Consider the following 17,957-nt stretch of genomic DNA (forward strand, 5'->3'; position numbering starts at 1 on the left):
AGAGGAAGAGGAGGAGCATTTCTGGCATCTGAATATTGAAGGCGTCAACGGGATTCGGGTTAGGATGGGCTTGACGACATACAACTGTGGCCTGCCTCAAGATCAGCCCGGTCCAAAAGATTATCTTGAATAGGTTCAATGTCTCGTAGATCTTGGGCTGTTGTTCAGACTTCTTCCCCTTTTTCTTAAGTCCCACTTGAACACTTGAAGATAATCAAAGGTACCAGAGCGAGTTTCGACACCTCGACAACCAACCCTAAGATGTTGCTGGATCAGATGTTTGCATATGTATGTACTTTAAGTATACATAGACATACATATGTATATATATACCTACATACATGTAACCACATTTTGAATTTTTAAGACATTTTACCAATGACACTTCTTTTCCCAACTTAATTTAGTCATAGAAGAAGGAATGTCCAACCAAATAGTGGAACTTACTAAAACCAATAGTACGCTATCTTTGTCATGGTTTGCTGATAAAACCAATAGTATCCTATCTTTGTCATGGTATGCTGAATCGACCTATACCAGCTGGTTCAGTACGTATCGTATCGGTCCGGACCCTGACTGGTATGGCGGAGCCGTGGAATTCGGTACAGGATCCGTATATGCTGAATCCAACTGGAGCCGGAGAAGCAGAAAAGAAGGAGAGAGCGAGCGGCGGAGGGAGGGAGAAGGAGAGACCTCACACCGCCCGCGGAGGACCGCGGGGGGCCGACAGAGGCTCGAGGGGGAGCTCGCATTTTGAAATAGGGGATGTGGCCGCGGTTTTTTAATTTGAAAATTTTTAAGTGTAGTCTGCGAGGAAATGCTGGCTGGTTCAGTACCGATTTAAATCGATCCGAATCAGAACCGTACCAGTCCGGTAGGCGACTGGTATGGCGTAGATTGGTCTTTGTAAACTATCAAAGGCGAAGGAAAAGCTATTGAGAATGATAACAAGTACTATGAGTAGCAGGAGGTGTATGAGAGCAAAACAAAAAAACAGTCTGATATGGGCAAAAACCATCAAAACAGCCATCCAACCTAATGCATGGAACCATCCTATCCAAAAAAATGAAGTAATTGGGGACCAAGATCAAGGCCAAACATGTGCAAGGTGAAGCATTAAGCAGTCAAAAGTAGAACAAATTATTACTACTACTACTACTACTACTACTATAATAGCATCATTGTCATCATTGATGTATTATTTCGTGGACTCATCAAAAACTGCATTAGAATTTGGAATTTAACAAGCGTGATTTGGCCACCGGCCTTAATATCTTCACGTGTTGCACGTGCGGAATTCTGTTACAGGAATAGGCTAACGATTTTGTTCCCCAGGAGCATGAAACAAAAGCCCACAAAAATACCTTCGAAGTCCGCCATCATCGGAGCAAATCGACGGCTCCGATTTTTTCTATCGAACGGCCACGAACCATTTATACAAGACGGGCGGCCAGGATTCCATCAAAACCCTAATAAAACCCCCGGGACCGTGGCCTTTAAAACCCTCCGATCGCACCCCGAAGAAGGGCTTTAAGCCGAGTCGAAAGAGAGGAAGTTGTCGGAAGGGGCCTCCACGGAGGTATCGCACGAAACCCTAACCCTAGTTTTCGTTTCCCCTCGAAAGCGATATCTTTTTATTGAGTTTCTCATGCAATCGATTGATTTTTTGACCCCCTTCATCACCGCTTTTCTTTTTTCGATATTTTTTTTAGTGAATCTTCGGAAGAGTATTCTATTGATTCTTGTTTTTCGTTGTTCTTAAAACACTCCTCGAGTGATCGATTTCTTCGTATTACTATTTTGTATCTTTTATTTTTTTTGTGTGCTAATCTGTTTATTGGGATCTTTGATTCTGTACACGTGAATACAAATGCTTCTTTTTTCCATTATTTTAATATATGCTAACTATGCTGAGAAGGAGAGTTTTGGTTTGACATGCTCTTGCTGTTCTGGAGTTGGTAAAATTTGATGACTGAGGGTTCGTTTGTGCTGAGTCCTCTTTACTCCTCTTTAAATGGTCCTGCTTTTAGTTCCGTAGGGTTTTATTTGATTGATTGAATTTCGTGAGTGATCTTCGAAATGAGTGGGGCACGCATCTTCTATTGCAATAAACAGTCAATTTGACCACGAGGACTTAGTTTTTACATTGTTTTAATGCAGGGAAGGCAGGGCTTTATGTAGTAGGAACTATTTGCAAACGATCCATTTTGCAGCATCTCCACCCCCCCCCCCCCCCCTCTCTTAAATTTGTCTACTTGTATTTGGCTGTTTAGCGCAGTTGCTTCTGAATGTCTAGAATTCTTTCAGTTTCTTAGTATTAGTTGCTATGAATGTGAGCTAGCTAACTATCTGCTGTCGATTCAAGGCTCCATGTATTCATAAAAGTTGTTCAGTAACATCTGATATTTATGTTCTAGATTGCAGTAAACCTTGGTAATTGCTAATACATACTGTGTCAGGGCAGTTTGTAAAACTATGATGGTTAGGCATTCGTTGGCTTGTTCACTCAATTCAAGGACCTTTCTTTGGGTTGTTCTGCAGTATTGCTATTTTTTTTTGTTTGATGTGTCATCTACCTATGGGATGCTTAAATGTGCTTATTTTGCTAGTCTTGTTCCTCTGTATTGTACTGTAGTCTGTTCAACCTATCCATTCCATGGTTGGATTCTATTAACTTTTAAAGACTGAACCTTGTTAGCTTTGGCATGATTAGTTTAGTTGAATGCCATAGTAGTACAGTAGTGAACTTGGTTCATTGCAAAAGATAGAGTGCTCAAGGGTTGCATTTAATTATTTATTCTTTGTGCACCCCTGACAGTTCTTTTGTTTCAGGTTCTGAACAATGGCTTTGACCAATAAAATTGGAAATCTCTTTAAGAAAGCTATAACTTCCAATCCATCAGTGTACCAGGCAATACGATGCATGTCATCCTCAAAACTCTTTGTTGGAGGTTTGTCATGAACTCCTGGCAATTCTTTCTTCATTAGTCATCAATTTCATTTATCTAATTGTTAATATTTTCTATGCCTTCCCTCCAGGACTCTCATATGGCACAGATGATCAGAGTCTGAGAGAAGCATTCACCGGCTATGGTGAAGTTGTGGAAGGCAAGTGATACCTTTTATTTGCTAACATTTTGCTTGTCATTGCTAATGAACTAATTGAGAAGTTTCTTTCTTCAGCTAGAGTAATCATGGATCGAGAGACTGGTAGGTCTAGAGGATTTGGTTTTGTAACTTTTACATCTGGCGAGGAGGCCTCTGCTGCCATTACTGGAATGGATGGAAAGGTACTTGTATTTTGATAGCTTCTAGCATATTAATCAGACTTAGAAATATGACTATGCTTCAGTGCTGGCAATGCTTTTTCATAGTCACATAAAATAACCTGCAAGTAAGTTTTGATGTCACTAAAAATGGATTCATATTCTCAAACGGTTAAGTTTCATTTCTTTCTAAGGTCCACGGAGAGAGAACTAGAAGGCTGGACTTGAAGAATAATTGAATGTATTTCTTTATTTTTTAAAAAAAATCAGTGGAATATTAAGTGCCTATTTGGGACATCATGGACATAGAAAGGTCTAAATTTTACGGTTCATGCAAGCCCTTGGTTGATATCTATTATTGTTCTGGCAAAATATGTTAAGTAGTACAAGATATTATAATATCATTAGAGATGGATGTGATTTATTTGCAGGCTTAAATAAGATATATAAGAGAAGGTTGAGTATTATAATATATTATATAAACAAACAATAAGTGCTTCTCATTCTGGTTCTTATGTATGCTTTATGACTAAATTCTATTAAGAGGCAAAATTATTTTGAGTACCTACTTCCTACTATGATCCAAGAGTTTTTTTTTATTCACTCTTCCTAAATTCCAACTCTTTATTGTAAGTGGGCTAATTGTGCACGTGCTACATGCGCACCCCCCAATGATTCTCACTTGCTATTGATGTTATGTAATCATCCATTACTGTACTCATTTTGGATTGTTTCATATTGTACCAGAAAGGCATCTTACCTTCCTTGTACTTCATGTGCCATTTTATTCCCATTTGTCTTCTTCACAACTAAGTGCTCTGCTTTGGGCGTCTCCACCTTCCAAGTTTTACTCTGCCATGTGGACCTGCATCTTATGTGTATTGTGTCTACACTATCTACATTTGCTAGTTATTTTATTTGCAATAATGAAAAGGACTGATTGCTTATGTTTTACAACAGAAAAATTAGAAAAATAAAAATATGTTGATGATGTTTTCGAATGGGAATTCGGACAATTTAGTTGATTTATTTTGTGGTATGCCTATAGTTCCCTTTAATTCAAGTGATGCCAACTTCTTGAAATGTTGCATGCAAATTTACTTTGATAAAAACACTGCTGTATGTTGTTTCTCTTTAACAATTTCCATGTTAGATGTCAACCATCTAATTGACCCATGTAACAAGTTTGTAATATCTGTTCGGGGCATGTTCCCCTCATACTTAAATAAAAAATATTTATGGCATTTTTTCTAAAAAAATTGAAGTCTTGGACTTAATTTGGCTGAAATCTATGAAGTGTTATTTCAGGGTTGATAAATGGTAAGAGGTAAAACACTATGAATGTGGAAAAATCATAAGCAAACGGTTTAGAAAATTCTATGTTAGTTTTTAGGATCAATTGTGTATCTGATTATTAGAAGATTTGATGTTGATCATCTGCGGACTATTGAAAACATCTTGCTGGATTAATATTGATTTGTCCCATAAAATTTATTAGATGGGAAATAGGCTGATTCATGTTGTTTGCATGACATCTCTATTGCAATCGGTTAGCTGCTTCATCTTAAACATGATAATATTCTAGCATGCGACATACATTTGGATCTCCATCTCATTAGTCACTTTGTTGATTCTTGATAAACATTATAATGTTGTAATATCTGACAGCCTTATGTTGGGAACTCCATCACTGTGTATTTGTCTCTTAGTTGCTTGACCTTAAACATGATAATGTTACAGAGTGGAGCCCAGTCTTAACACTTAAGATAGGATCTCCGTTGCTGTATTTAAGCTTTTTTAACGTCCTTTGAGTTTGTGATCTTGTAGAACTGCCACTGCTATTTATTTCAAACACATAAAATCATACATATATATATGTTAATGAAGCCTTATTTGAGCTGATTGGAAGAAATAATGCTTGATATTTTGAAGAATGGTTTAAACATATGGAACGAACACAGGCCTTCATGGTATTATTACAGGTATAGTCATTGCATACTGGAGTCTATTTTTTTCCTTAATACTAAAAGGGAATCCCGAGGATTTACTAATAAAAATAGACCTTTATGGTTTGTCAACTGTATGGTTATTGGAAGTCTCTGCTCTTACTTTGCCTATGCCAGAGATGTCCTTGCTATCATGAACCAATAATTGGCATTGGCGTTTGTAGTTTCGATCTGAGAAGGGTATGCCTCATGACGTGGATTGCTCTTTGTTGGGTTTACATTGGGGACAAAAAGATAATTTTTTGATCAAAATTGGATTTTAGAACCAAACAACATTCTGCTTGCTGGATATTGGTGAACTCTTGCTCTACTGAAGCAGCTGGTTTGACACAAACATTTTAGATTATATGTAGAATTATGTTGTATATAACAATTATGCTTTCATGTTCTAAGACTCTGTGAAAGTGCCGAAAATTCAAGTCTTCAACTTGACACATGCAGTTCACCTGGAGATAATTATGTGCGCATAGCATGTGAATTTGCTTTGTTTTCCATAGGCCATGGTTAGTTTGTTAAGACTATTCAGTGGCCATTTCTCTTTGCCGGCTGGAAGTGCACATTCTAAGTATTGTTGACTTCCATGCAAGGTAGAGTCAACAAGGAAAAAAAATGTGATCTGTGCACATATATGGCAGTTACCTGTAGTATATTTTTGCATATTGACAATTTAATGAGTTTATCATTTTTCTCCGTACCTTGCGCTGTTATCAATTTTCTAGATTGGAATGGAAGATGCAAAATGATTAGCAAATATGTATTGCGATATGTGATTGTGGTAACTTTGCTTGGTACGCATGTTGTATCTAAAATCTTGCTGCTCATCTTTAACATGAATGTGATCATCATTTTTTTACCATATCCGGGTATTTCTGAATACTGGCTATTTTTTAGAATGCACTATTATCGATTGTCTAGATTGGATCAGAGATGCCAGAAAATTGGCAGACGTGCATTATTACATGAGCAAATGTCACAATTTTGTTCGGTATGTATGTTATATCTAAAATCTAGTGTTTCATCTTCTAACATGACCGAGATCATCTTTTTTGCGGTATTAGGATCTTCATGGCCGGATTGTAAGAGTCAATTATGCTACAGATAGGACAGGATCTCGTGGCGGTTATGGTGGTGGTGGTTATGGCGGCGGCGGCTATGGAGGTGGTGGTTATGGCGGCGGCGGCTATGGTGGTAGAGGTGGATATGGTGCTGGTGGGGGCTACGGTGGAGGTGGCGGCTACGGTGCTGGAGGGGGATATGGTGGTGGTGCTGGTGGCTATGGTCGGGACGGTGGTGGCAATAATTACAGTGGAGATAACTACAGCGGTGGAGGTGGTGGTTATGGTGGTGGCGGCTATGGTGGAAGTACTGATGGTTATGGTGGTAGCAGTAGTGGAGGGAGCTACAGTGTTGCTGGAGGTGGCGGTGGTAGTGACAACTATGGCAGCGGTGCCTCTGCTGATAACTATGTCAGTGGTGGTGGTGCAGCTGGTTATGGCAGCAGTGGCGGCTATGGTGGGAGCAGTGCGATGGGTTATGGCAGCAACGGCGACCAACATAGCAACAACATGAGCAGTGCAGATGCTGGTTATGAGAATGGAAGTCAGGATGACTTGTTGGATGACAAATTCGAGGATGATAATGACCATCCTGATGACTTTGCCAACAAGCGAGGATGATAATTGGCATTTTGTCATTAAATCTTGAGAGCGAACTTCATAAGAGGGCATTATCTATGTAACCAGTGTTGAATAAGCTAGGTCATACCTACATTTTCTGTTCTTTGTTTTTTTTTTGCTTTTCTTTGCTTCAATTAGTGTTGCAGAAATCTGAACAGGGAATTAATCATGGGTTACCTTGATCTTAATCTGCAGATGCACATACGTGCTTTGAATATTTGTTCTAGATATCATTTTAAGGTGTTTTTTTATTCTTGAGGCGGCCGGCCAACTCGTTATATGTTGCAGTGATATATCTCTCAGTTTCTTCCCCCTCTTGTAGAATTTGTTTCTAGTTTCAACCAGGATATGGAAAATGCTGGCGCCAGCTCATGTTTCTGTTGTTTGTGGAATGGCGCAATGACCATTCAGGAACATTTCAGATTTATGTGCATTCATGTTTCCAGATATTGTGGAGCGTTCTTTTAGCCAAACTTGCAACTTGGATTGCTCTATTTTGTAATAGTTGCACCACGACATGCACAAAAGCAGAATGCGTCAAAACCAGGTGATAAAGTGATGATAAATCAAGCAAATAGCAGTGTCAATTGCTGGTTGTCCACAGCTGCTTATTCTTTTCCTGGGGTTTAGAAGAGTTGCTGTTTGTACATTACTGATAAATCAAGCGAATTAGGATCTGCTTGGTTGGCATCTCTCCATCACTAATGTTGTCATTCCCACCATGTTTCTCAAGACATGATAAATCAAAAATATTTCCAAATATGACTTGCTTTTTGTTAATTTTTACACATTCATGGAGTAGCAGATTGGTGAATTTAGCAAGATATGAGAGGCACTGTGTGATCGAAAAAAAAAAAGAAATTGAAAGGCACTGAATTTTACTGGAGACGGAGAGAGATTTCCTGAAGACAGGCACTAAATTTTGCTGGAGGTGGAGAGAGAAATTCCCTGAAGTTCAAATATCAATTAATGAGAGATTTTGAGAGCACTAGTTGTGACCATATAAGAGCCTTATGGCTCACCCGAAGTCAAAAAAAGTTATATTAGTTTTTCGAATAAAGAGAAACAAATACAAGATGAATGATAATATATATATATATACATTTTTTACTGAGCTATCCATCCAGTTTTAACCCATGCAAAGAATAGTTAGTCATCCAGTAAAATGAGCATTCTTTGTGCATTTATTAAACCAGAAGAACCTTGTCTCTTTTTCTCCACAATTTGTTGGATCAGTATCTCTTCCTCTTGGTCAAAAATATCATCTCTATCTTCTCCATCACTTCCAACAGCATGATTTGATCCTCTCCTCTTCAATATCTTCTCCTGTGCTCGCTCCTTCTCAAAATAATTAATAAATTCTGATAACTTTTTAGCCTCTTCCCTTTCATGACCACAAATCAGACTCTGATCAGGAGGGCACAACCTGTTCTGATCAATTTGTTCAACTCTAGCAGTGGATGATGGCAGGTTGTCATCCTCCTCAGCTATGCACATGAACTCTTCATAAGCTTCTTCACATGCACCTAATGCATCTCCAGATAGATTTAGGCACAGCGGATGAACCAAAGCACCATCCAGTTCTATCAGAGTTGGACTTTCAAGGTCGGAAGGAGATCCCACATCACTGTCTGACATGGTCCTTCGAGAGCACACCCCAGTTTCCATTATCTGGAGCTGTCTCTGGCTTTGTTGAAGTGCTCTTTCTAGTTCTTTGATTCGTTCCTCTAGCCTGAATTGGATCACTTCATGGAGGCGTAAACTGAGTTCCTTAGGTGAAACTGGAAGATCTGTATGAGCTTGAGGTGTTGAGATGCTGCTGCTGGTTGCATGAGCCTGACCATTTTGAGATGTGGAGTCAGGAATATCTGCTCCTAATTCCCCATGAACAACATCTCCTATAAGATCTGGATCGAGCTGCAATAAGAAATTTCGAACTCTATATTAGCAAATGTGCACTTAGAAAAAGATGAGTTAAATGTGTTAGGATAAAAAAATGCAGTCATTTACCAAATTAAAAATCACATAACATTAATTCATAAAATTCTTTTTTCTTCAAATAATTAAATCATGCAAAATTTACCCTTAAAAATATGTGTCGCTTCGTCAGACTTACCATTCCAGAAATGCTTATATGCCTGTCACATATTTCTCAGCTAATAGTTTTTGATACTTGGGGCATTGTTATGTTCATTTCTTCACATGCTTCAAATGATTCAGTGATAGATGGTTTAAGTTGGGTAGATGATATGGTTATGTCCTTGCATGCATGAGTTAGGCGTGTATTGCATATATAACCAATAATGCTGGCATAATTCAGTCAGTGTTTAATTTTGCACAGTTTCCAATGAATGCTCCTAACTAGAAAAAACCATCCTAGACCACAATGGAAATTAGCTCAACCCAGCTAATTCCAAATGACATGGAAATATATCTACTATATTTTCAACATCACGTATGTAAAGAAATCTACTATATTTTTAACATCCCCTACGTAAAGAAATCAAAATATATTCTCCACGCTCATTGAAACATTTGAATATCCAGTTGAACTGCAAAATGTAGAAGTTATATAAGCAACCAATCTAGTTTTCACAATCCCAATGTGAGGATTAAATTTTACATGCTAAATGGCAGTTCTTTGTGAATAGGCTGCCAGAATGGGCTTTGTAGCTAGATCAAATGCTTACAACTGGATGGAAGTAGTTGTTTGAGAATCTTTTGCCTCTTAGCATTCTAAAGGTATCTTGCATGCAGCAAAGTTTAGGTTATCCAATCCCCTCAAAGAAGTAACAAATATGAAACAAAAACACAATTTTCAAGATCATGTAAAACATTTTTATATATTAAATATATAAACAGATGTTGTAAATGCATTAACTATGGCAGACAGATTATTCTTTGAACAATCAAATAGACTAAACAGTGAATAACCCTCAAATGGATGTTTAAGCAGATTGATCAGTCATTAAACATTTGAAATGGAGAGTTTAAACAGATTGACATTCTAGCCATTCAAGCAGCCACTTGGCTATCAAAAGGCCACTTTTGACATATTTGGTAAAGAAGAATCCTTTGCATGAGAATCCATGCTATGCCAATATAGAGGGTAAATTCTTCTTTTCAACCAGCAGCACAAAAAGTCACAGTAGAAGATGTTTTCACAAAAAGTTTGGTGTTTAATAATTATAGCAAGTGGGGATTCTTTGCATGACTAACCTTCTCGCCCCAAGAAAAAAAAGTCATACAAAATACAAGTAAGAGATGTTTTAGGATTTTAGCTTTTTTTTTTTTTGTATGTGTGTGTAAGTAGTGTGAAAGAACAAACTTTCAATACTTTGAGCTCCAATGTTAGCAACCTGTTTTCAAGAAACTAAGTAGAGAAGCTCGAGTCTGCAATTGTCTATGCTTAACCTAGCTGTTCTGATCAAAAACTGCCATGTAATTGTTTGAGATATCACAACCTTGTGTATCTACTGCTCCTTAGAAAATAAGATATAGTATTATATAAACCTTCGGAAATACATACAGGAGAACTCCAACTTTATTGGACAGGAGGTAGCTATTACCTATGTCCAGTGTATAGTAATACAGAAAAAAACAATTTTTTTGAGGATCAAAATAGAAGTTACTATCTCTCTATGTTCCAAATAAAGCAAGGAACTTAGCTGCTTCTTCCTCGGACAAAACATCATCCAGATCAAACTGAACTTTCTCTTCAATGCCATATATGGAGTTGCATAAATCTGCTCTGAAGATTCAAGTATGCCTAGGAGATATGGGAAGGTATTTATACCTAATTGCAAATTTCTCCAGCATGGTCACATTTAGTTTTAATTTCTTTATAAGTTATTGCCACTTCAGATACAATCATCAGCTAATCAAAACCCATTTCGCAAGCATAGCAACTGGATACTGTTACAACAAGAATACAGAAAAACAAATCCAACACAAAACCCTAATAAACAGATAAAGCAACTTTCGCAAATTATCAAAATAACAACACAAACTTACCTCACTAAGATCAGACTTCCTTCTCTCCAGACTGCTAGCTTTCATGTTCTGTTCCAATATCTCGAGTTCAGCTTCAAGTTCTGCTTCAATTTTACTCAGTGATTCTGAATTCCCCGCAGACACAGGAAAATGAGGGCAGTCATGTCCATCTCTTTCCTGTGGAGCAAGATGAAATGCTGGATATTGATTCTGGAATGAGCCAACAGATTCTTCTATTTCAGAATAACAGTTAACTTCTTGGTTCTGACAACCTTCATTAGAAAGTTCCTTCACAGTTAGCGAATCTTTCATATCCAGCTCCTCCTGTAAATCTTGAACCAAGTCTTTAGTGTGTTCCAATATGCTGTTTAACTTCTCTATTTCTGTTTTATTTGAGAGGATAGCAAATGCTATACCAATACTGATTCCAAGACAAAAAAGAACTCCATCAAAAGAACCTGTTAGAAAAATGATGCTCATAGGTCAACTAAAATTAAAAAACTAACAGGACTAACGAGTTTAAGAAATTGACACAATACGAGAAAAGCCTGGAATAAGGTCAGGCTTCTATTGTAGCTCGCAGTCAACATAAGGAACAATACTAACAGCAGTTATATACTACAGAGTTGTCAGATGATATGTGCATTTGACACCTAAAACATAGATATACTACAATTGTAAACTTAAGGCACCAGAGAATAAATATGACGTGCATTTAAACAAAAGGAGATATGCTGATTGTAGAAAGAGTCAGGTGTAAAAAATGTCCAGCAAGAAGGCAAGAACAACTCAATGGCTAAATAGATTATAACGTGTGACAATTTTATTAGCAGGTATTCATAATTATATAAAACTAGAAAAATCTAATGAAGTAATAAACAAACAAATTAATAAAGAAAAGATAAATTAACCTTTTCAAACTCTCAATTTGAAATAAATGCTCGATAATCATGATCATCTGTTTCAAGCAGAGTTGATTGAATTGTTACGCTTTTTTAAAAAATATTATGGTAACTTGTTTTGGTAAATACCTAAATAATGTAATCCTTTAGACAACTTTGGAGAAAACATGAAAAAAAAACTAGTAAAACTTACAGTCACTGTTAGCAGGATTAGAATGCACTTTGAAACAGTCTTTCTTACCATTTATAAACAATATGGCCAATAATTCATGCCTTTTTAATTTTTCTGCATCATATTACTCAATTAGAGAATATTCATCTCAAATTACAATTTCTTACAATTGCAGTTATTCTTGTCTTCTATGGAAAGTAATGGTTCGTAACTGACCGAAGTAACCTAGGTTCAGAATAAATGAACCACACTGAGAATAACCTAGTTAGTTTATAGGTTTTCCCTGTAAATCATGTACCTTACAAAGTTATCCCTTTTATTATGAAATCATCATGCATACAAAACTATAGAATTCTCATCCCGAAAGAAACTGCATAAGGAATTCATTTTCCTTGGTTAATGACAAAGTCTTAGCATTATCTAAGGGATAGATTTAGGGTGGAGCCACCCCCCCCCCCCCCCCTCTCTGTTCATCCAAAAGTTCCTCTAGATGTACTTGATCCAGATTTTGAGGTCCCTGCTAATCTACTATCTTGGCCCACATCCAATCTGAAGATGCCCCATTGCCCTGGCCCCTTCTTGCAATTCAAGTATCTAAAAGATCCTTCCCTCCTAAGCAGTCTCATTGGGGATCCCATGCCTTTGTCCCAGAGCAGCTTTGGTTTTCTAACTGTTTTCCATAATCGGCTCTTAACAAGTGGCACTTTAATTCTCCCATCAAAAGATTTTTTGATTATATTCTTACTATAGATAAACATCTATCCTAAAATCTGAATTGATCAGGGAGAGGTCCACAACTGTAAAATTTCTATCACACAAATGGGAGGTGTTATCTTTAGCCTCTCTCTCCCCCCCTCTCTCTCGCCCCCTCCCTCCCTCACCCCCCAAGTGTGTGTTTGCCTTTCATTTCAAAGCTGGTCAAGAATTAGTTTGCAAGTGACATTTATGCAATGGGGTTATAGATCATATGTACAAGTCCTTGCAAATGTTGCTCCCTGTGGCATATGCATAGTGCGAGCTATTTCATGTAAACCTACAAACTAAAAAATTATCCTTCACTGATTGAGTTTACCAGTTCACCTTCAATATATTTCATTCTTCGAAGAGCCACTATCTTGTTGTAAAATTTATGTGCCTTCACACCTCATTGAACATATCATTTGTACAGTTTTGTAGAACAGTTTATCAACGATTTGATCATTGAAAACAATCTCCCCAAAGAGATTGTCAACTACAGATGCTTTGTTGATGAAAATTTCAGATGTTAGATTCTTCTTTATTTTGTCTTCAACTTCTATTTTTCAAACTTCAATCTAATGGAATACTTCAATGATAGAAATCTCATACCTGTTACATGAATTGATCTTACCTTTTCAGAATTTAAACTACGGTTTCTTGCACAATTATATATTGACAGTATAGTTCACCTCCAAGGTGTCATTAAAGGTAGGGATTGATATTATTTTTTGGAGGCCATCCACCATATTGCAACATTTTGAAAATATGGCCTAAACCAAAAGGAATGGAGGAAATGTATACCTGACCCTAACTAGTTTGGGATTAAGGCTTAGTTAAGTTGTATCCACCATAATGCAACAAAATGCCCTGAGGCAGGCTCTCCTAAGACACACGAAGTAAAATGCTCTAATGCCAGTTATGACATGATGTAATAACTAGGAAGAACTAGTGACTAAGGAGTAATTTTCATTACTTTATTGGAGAGAAGCCATCATGTTAGAAACTCTCATGACTCCATCAGTGCAGTCATTACTCTTGCCTTCTGTGGAAAGTGATGGTGCACAACCACCCATGGAGACATTAGTAATTTAAATCATCTGTTTCCTGTTCACATTTTACTTCTTTGGTTGGCTAAAAAATTCGGGAATAAATGAAAATGATGTTCTTTGTGCAGGATTAAATCTTGATATATTTTAGGAAATAACTTAAAGGGTCATCAGTTGGTACTATATTTTCTCCATATAATGCATTTTTTCCATTTGATTGCTTTTTGCACAATACCTTTCAAATACGAAAAATTTTAGTCTTGTCCATAAAGGGATCACCTAATGAAATAAATCCATACCTCAGATAACATATAGGCCTCTGCATCATGTAACCACTCCTTGTCACAAACTCATGCATCACCATTAACATAATCTGAAGCAAAAGTTTATCCATGATTTTTCTCATGGTTGAATTAATGAGCATAGCCTTGTTCAACCAGGCATATCTTGACTCTTTCAACTAGAGACACCAGCTATGGAAAAGTATTTCCAGACCTCCCTTTGCCATCTCCTTCTATTTTTCAATCTTCAACTATGGGATCCTTCTTCAACATACCACCTGATACCTCTTGCAAACTTGATCACGTCTAAGAACTTTACCTAGGATTTGCACAATGATAGCTGGTTTATGTATAAAGCAATTTTAAAGTGGCACCTAAGCTTGCTTTTTGGAGGCCATTCTATATGGCAGCTCCAAACAGTCTCGTATATCCAGTAAAAAACCCTTTAATACTGATTAATGTAAAAAAAAAAAATCATGTTAATGACAAAGAAGCAATTTGCTACATCCAATTAAGGAATAGGTGCCATGGGACTCTATATGGTTGAATTTTGAGATTATCATGACTTGTGCCAGATCCATGCAGTATCCTTCAAGTAAACTCTTCCGATTATTTTTTAATAACAAACATGATTTAAGCAGGACTAACGTATCCTTAAAACTGAATTGGTGCAAAACATTAATAAACATGGCAAGATAGAAGGCAACAGAGGAGCTGGTTGATAATAGGTAAGATAAGAAATATGGGAAAGGCAAAAGGTGATCAAAGATTGCACTTGAAGATCACTTATTAGAAAGAGGAAGCACTTAATTATCTATGAAAAATCACTCAACTGCCGTTAGAAGATTCACTCAAATTCTAGAGGATGCTACATAAGTTCTTGATTACCCATGCTAGTCAACAACAAATCCGAATGAAATTAATCAATGCATCATAGCAACAGTATACGAGCAGGAGGTACTGCTACCTTGTGAATGCGAAAGTCTGTGAGATTTTTGTAAATGAGCAGCCCCCAATTTTTCCAACCGCATCTTCCAGCTCTTTCTTTTCTGTCTTCTTGATTCCAGAAGAGGAGGAACCCCAACCACAGTTCTCCCCATACCCAAGCTGATGGCCCCATGGTTGTCCTTGCGCGGCCCATCCTCTGATAGTATGCCACAGCACACCTCTTCAGCATTCTTAAGCAATCCATTTCCAGGTTGTATGCTTGAAGAATCATAGCCTGACTTGCTGATCACTCTGTCCCCATCAGTTACAAAGAATGGCCTCTTGGATGATGCAGGAGACGATGACATCGATGTAAAAATATATTCTTCAACTTCTAGATGTTCTTGATAAAGTTGAGGTATAAGGCAATCCTCTGTCGACGTTAGGGGTATAAGACGGTATCTTTGAGACCGCCTACTTTTGAGAGAGCTTCTATTTCTGCAGTGCTTGTATCCAAGACCAATACTCCTTGGAGAAAGCTGAGGTTGCAAGGCATTTGCAGACCCATTTGCAGCACATCCACTAATATCACCCATTTCACCATTTTTTTCAATCATTTCCTTCTTGAAAATCCATGGCTGCAAGCTTAACAAAGCACTGGTATCTCTAACATACTTCTCTGGACTCACCGACGTGTCTTCATCGATAGCTTTAGTCAAAACCATTTCCTCCTGTGATGTTTCCAAAATCCCTCCTTTCGAGCTCGACCAAGCCTTATCTGCATTCAAAGAAGCATCTTCTGCCTCTTGCTTCCGAATCAATCTACGGAAGAGGCAGCCACCAGATACCACTCTCTTCTGATCGACTCCTTTATCCATCCTAGCCACTATATGGATTCGAAGTACCTTCCTCACTGCCTCCTGCCAATGCTTCGCCGAACAATCCGCTCCTCTTTATAAACAGAATAAAACCTCAACCAACAAGCCAGATCCTTGAATTCTCCAATCAATAGAATCCCCGATGCGAAAGAATCCATCGAAGGAAACAATCAAGGAATCCACAACCAAGAATTCTTCCCCCCAGTCTCCAAAACCCTAACGAAGAAATCCGCTAGAAACCAAGCAAAATGCCACACCCTGAAGCCCAAGAGCTTAAGAGAAAGATAAAAAATGGTCAAAGATTCGATCTTTGGAATCAAAAATTACCAAAGATTCGACCTTTCGAATCAAAACAACCAATTCAAGGTCAATCAGTCGGCCATGGCGGATGGCCGGCCACTAATTGAAGCACGCGAGCATGAAAGAGAGGGTCAGAGGGAGAGAGCCCCAAAAAACCTCGACATGGTCTGAAGTTCTAAAGACCAAGCAGGGAGCGGTTGGAAGCCGTCAACAAATGACAGCCGTTTCTCTGTTATCTTCCCCTCAGAATTAAGAATAAGAAGATCTCAACTGAAAACAAGGATAGCCGAGGGGTCTCTCTGTCGTAGAATATTTCCTTTATTATCGTTGTCCATTTCCTTTGTCTGTCTTATACGTCTGATTTGATATCCTAAGCCAATGGCTTGGATGTTATGTTGGAACTTAAAAAAAAAACAAAAACAAAGAGAGGTAGTCTGATTTATTTGGATTTTGTTTTCATGGATAAAATAGAAATTTGTAGAAATTGATAATACCAGTTTTTCCACCTAACCTGACTCAGAATAAAATTAGCCTGCCTGAGTTAAATTCAAATTATTTGTATTTATTTATTTTATAAGAATAATTTATTTTTTTTTAGATTTTTAGATGTTTTTGTCTTCAATCCCAGAACCAATCATGGGCTCTATTAATAAACATGTTTAACAAATATGTTCAGCTAACATTAGAAGTACGTATATTTATTTCACCACCAACATGCATGCACTTAATATAAAAAAAAATATGTTTATTTAATCTTTCATAAACAATAGAGTTAGAGTTTATCTATCAAGATTTTGGGAAAAAAGAATTTGCAAAAGAAAAAGAAAACGAAGTGGGCTGTTCTAGTAAAATCTCTCAGTGATAATTTCCACAGGACTAAGCCACTTACTGCAGACCACATTATTCTGCAACTAAACTGGTGCTTAGGAGTCAATCCTGAAAGTTGTGTGCAAGAGACTCTCATTGGAAAGCAGCGCAAGATATTTGCTTTGCCATTTCTTATTCTATTTAAATAGAAAAAATAAAAGAACGAATGGAACGCACTAGCAAGCAAACCAAGAGTGATGGCTTATGCTGCTTTCTTGGTGGGGAAAAAAATAAAGGAAAAAAAAAAGAAAAAAAGAAGGGTTGGAGGTTGTTACTGGCTTGTCTCAACGGTATCACCTTTTCAGCTCCCAAACAGACGCTTTAGGCCCCACACAAGCACCAAATAATGTGGCTGCGTCTTTATGTAGCGGCCAAGGGACAAATGGGTGGTGCTTAAAGCTTAAAATTTTTATAGCAGCTAACAAGAATCAATCATTGTCTCAATACCGGACTCCGCACCGATGTTACACTAGCACAGTATCGGTTCGGTACGATATGAAATTTTTTTGGCGTACCAAATATTAATACGTCATCCCTACCAAACATCGGTACCGAATCGGTATAGTATGCCATTCATACCGAATATCGATATCGAATTAATATAGTACAATACGTCTCTTACTATCTGATTCGAACCGGTACGACATACCATGACAGTAAAATTGAAAAATCCTCAGCACTCGCATTGCACCGAGAAGAAGATATCTAGACTTTTCCCCTCATCATTAAGGAATATGGAGTTTTCGACAGACTAAATCCTCCGGTTTTGAACACCACCATCAGACAGCCCAAATTGATTTTACTCTGTTTTAATTTTTTCGTTCCAAAGAAATACCAGCTAGTTAGTCAGACAGATTTTATAATAGGTAAACACCGTTTTCTTGGTTATCACGAGTTCCAAGGAC

At 37.6% G+C, this 17,957-nt stretch overlaps 2 protein-coding genes across 3 annotated transcripts; one reads left to right on the top strand and one right to left on the bottom strand.

Moving 5' to 3' along the window:
- The first annotated feature begins 1,446 nt into the window (after positions 1-1,446).
- On the top strand, positions 1,447-7,165 carry GR-RBP3 (glycine-rich RNA-binding protein 3). The gene is made up of 5 exons (XM_039127542.3): positions 1,447-1,579; positions 2,833-2,951; positions 3,040-3,108; positions 3,184-3,290; positions 6,331-7,165. The coding sequence occupies exons 2-5, from the start codon at positions 2,843-2,845 to the stop codon at positions 6,946-6,948; spliced, it is 903 nt and encodes a 300-aa protein (XP_038983470.1). The 5' UTR covers positions 1,447-1,579; positions 2,833-2,842; the 3' UTR covers positions 6,949-7,165.
- LOC103710346 (uncharacterized) lies at positions 7,049-16,510 on the bottom strand. 2 transcript variants are annotated; one of them, XM_088700969.2, is made up of 3 exons: positions 15,045-16,510; positions 10,963-11,399; positions 7,049-8,865 (listed from the first exon to the last, which is right to left on the bottom strand). In XM_088700969.2, exons 1-3 carry the CDS (start codon positions 15,883-15,885, stop codon positions 8,098-8,100), a joined length of 2,046 nt encoding a protein of 681 aa, XP_088557095.2. In that variant the 5' UTR covers positions 15,886-16,510; the 3' UTR covers positions 7,049-8,097. The 2 variants fall into 2 exon arrangements, with proteins under 2 accessions (XP_088557095.2, XP_008794246.4); XM_008796024.6 differs by having other exon boundaries at positions 15,048-16,506.
- Between the last annotated feature and the right edge of the window lie 1,447 nt (positions 16,511-17,957).

The sequence above is a fragment of the Phoenix dactylifera genome, chromosome 7, assembly GCF_051530095.1.
Source record: "Phoenix dactylifera cultivar Ajwa chromosome 7, Ajwa_hap1_PhDact_Kaust_v1.1, whole genome shotgun sequence".
Lineage (NCBI taxonomy): Eukaryota > Viridiplantae > Streptophyta > Magnoliopsida > Arecales > Arecaceae > Phoenix > Phoenix dactylifera.

Coding starts and splice junctions, on each gene's coding strand:
- GR-RBP3 (XM_039127542.3), top strand. CDS start 2,843: ATGGCTTTGACCAATAAAATTGGAAATCTCTTTAAGAAAGCTATAACT. Junction 2,952..3,039: donor CTCAAAACTCTTTGTTGGAG/GTTTGTCATGAA, acceptor CCTTCCCTCCAG/GACTCTCATATGGCACAGAT. Junction 3,291..6,330: donor TTACTGGAATGGATGGAAAG/GTACTTGTATTT, acceptor TTGCGGTATTAG/GATCTTCATGGCCGGATTGT.
- LOC103710346 (XM_088700969.2), bottom strand. CDS start 15,885: ATGGATAAAGGAGTCGATCAGAAGAGAGTGGTATCTGGTGGCTGCCTC. Junction 11,400..15,044: donor ACTTTCGCATTCACAAGGTA/GCAGTACCTCCT, acceptor TTTTTCTAACAG/GTTCTTTTGATGGAGTTCTT. Junction 8,866..10,962: donor GGAAGTCTGATCTTAGTGAG/GTAAGTTTGTGT, acceptor TTCTTATTGCAG/CTCGATCCAGATCTTATAGG.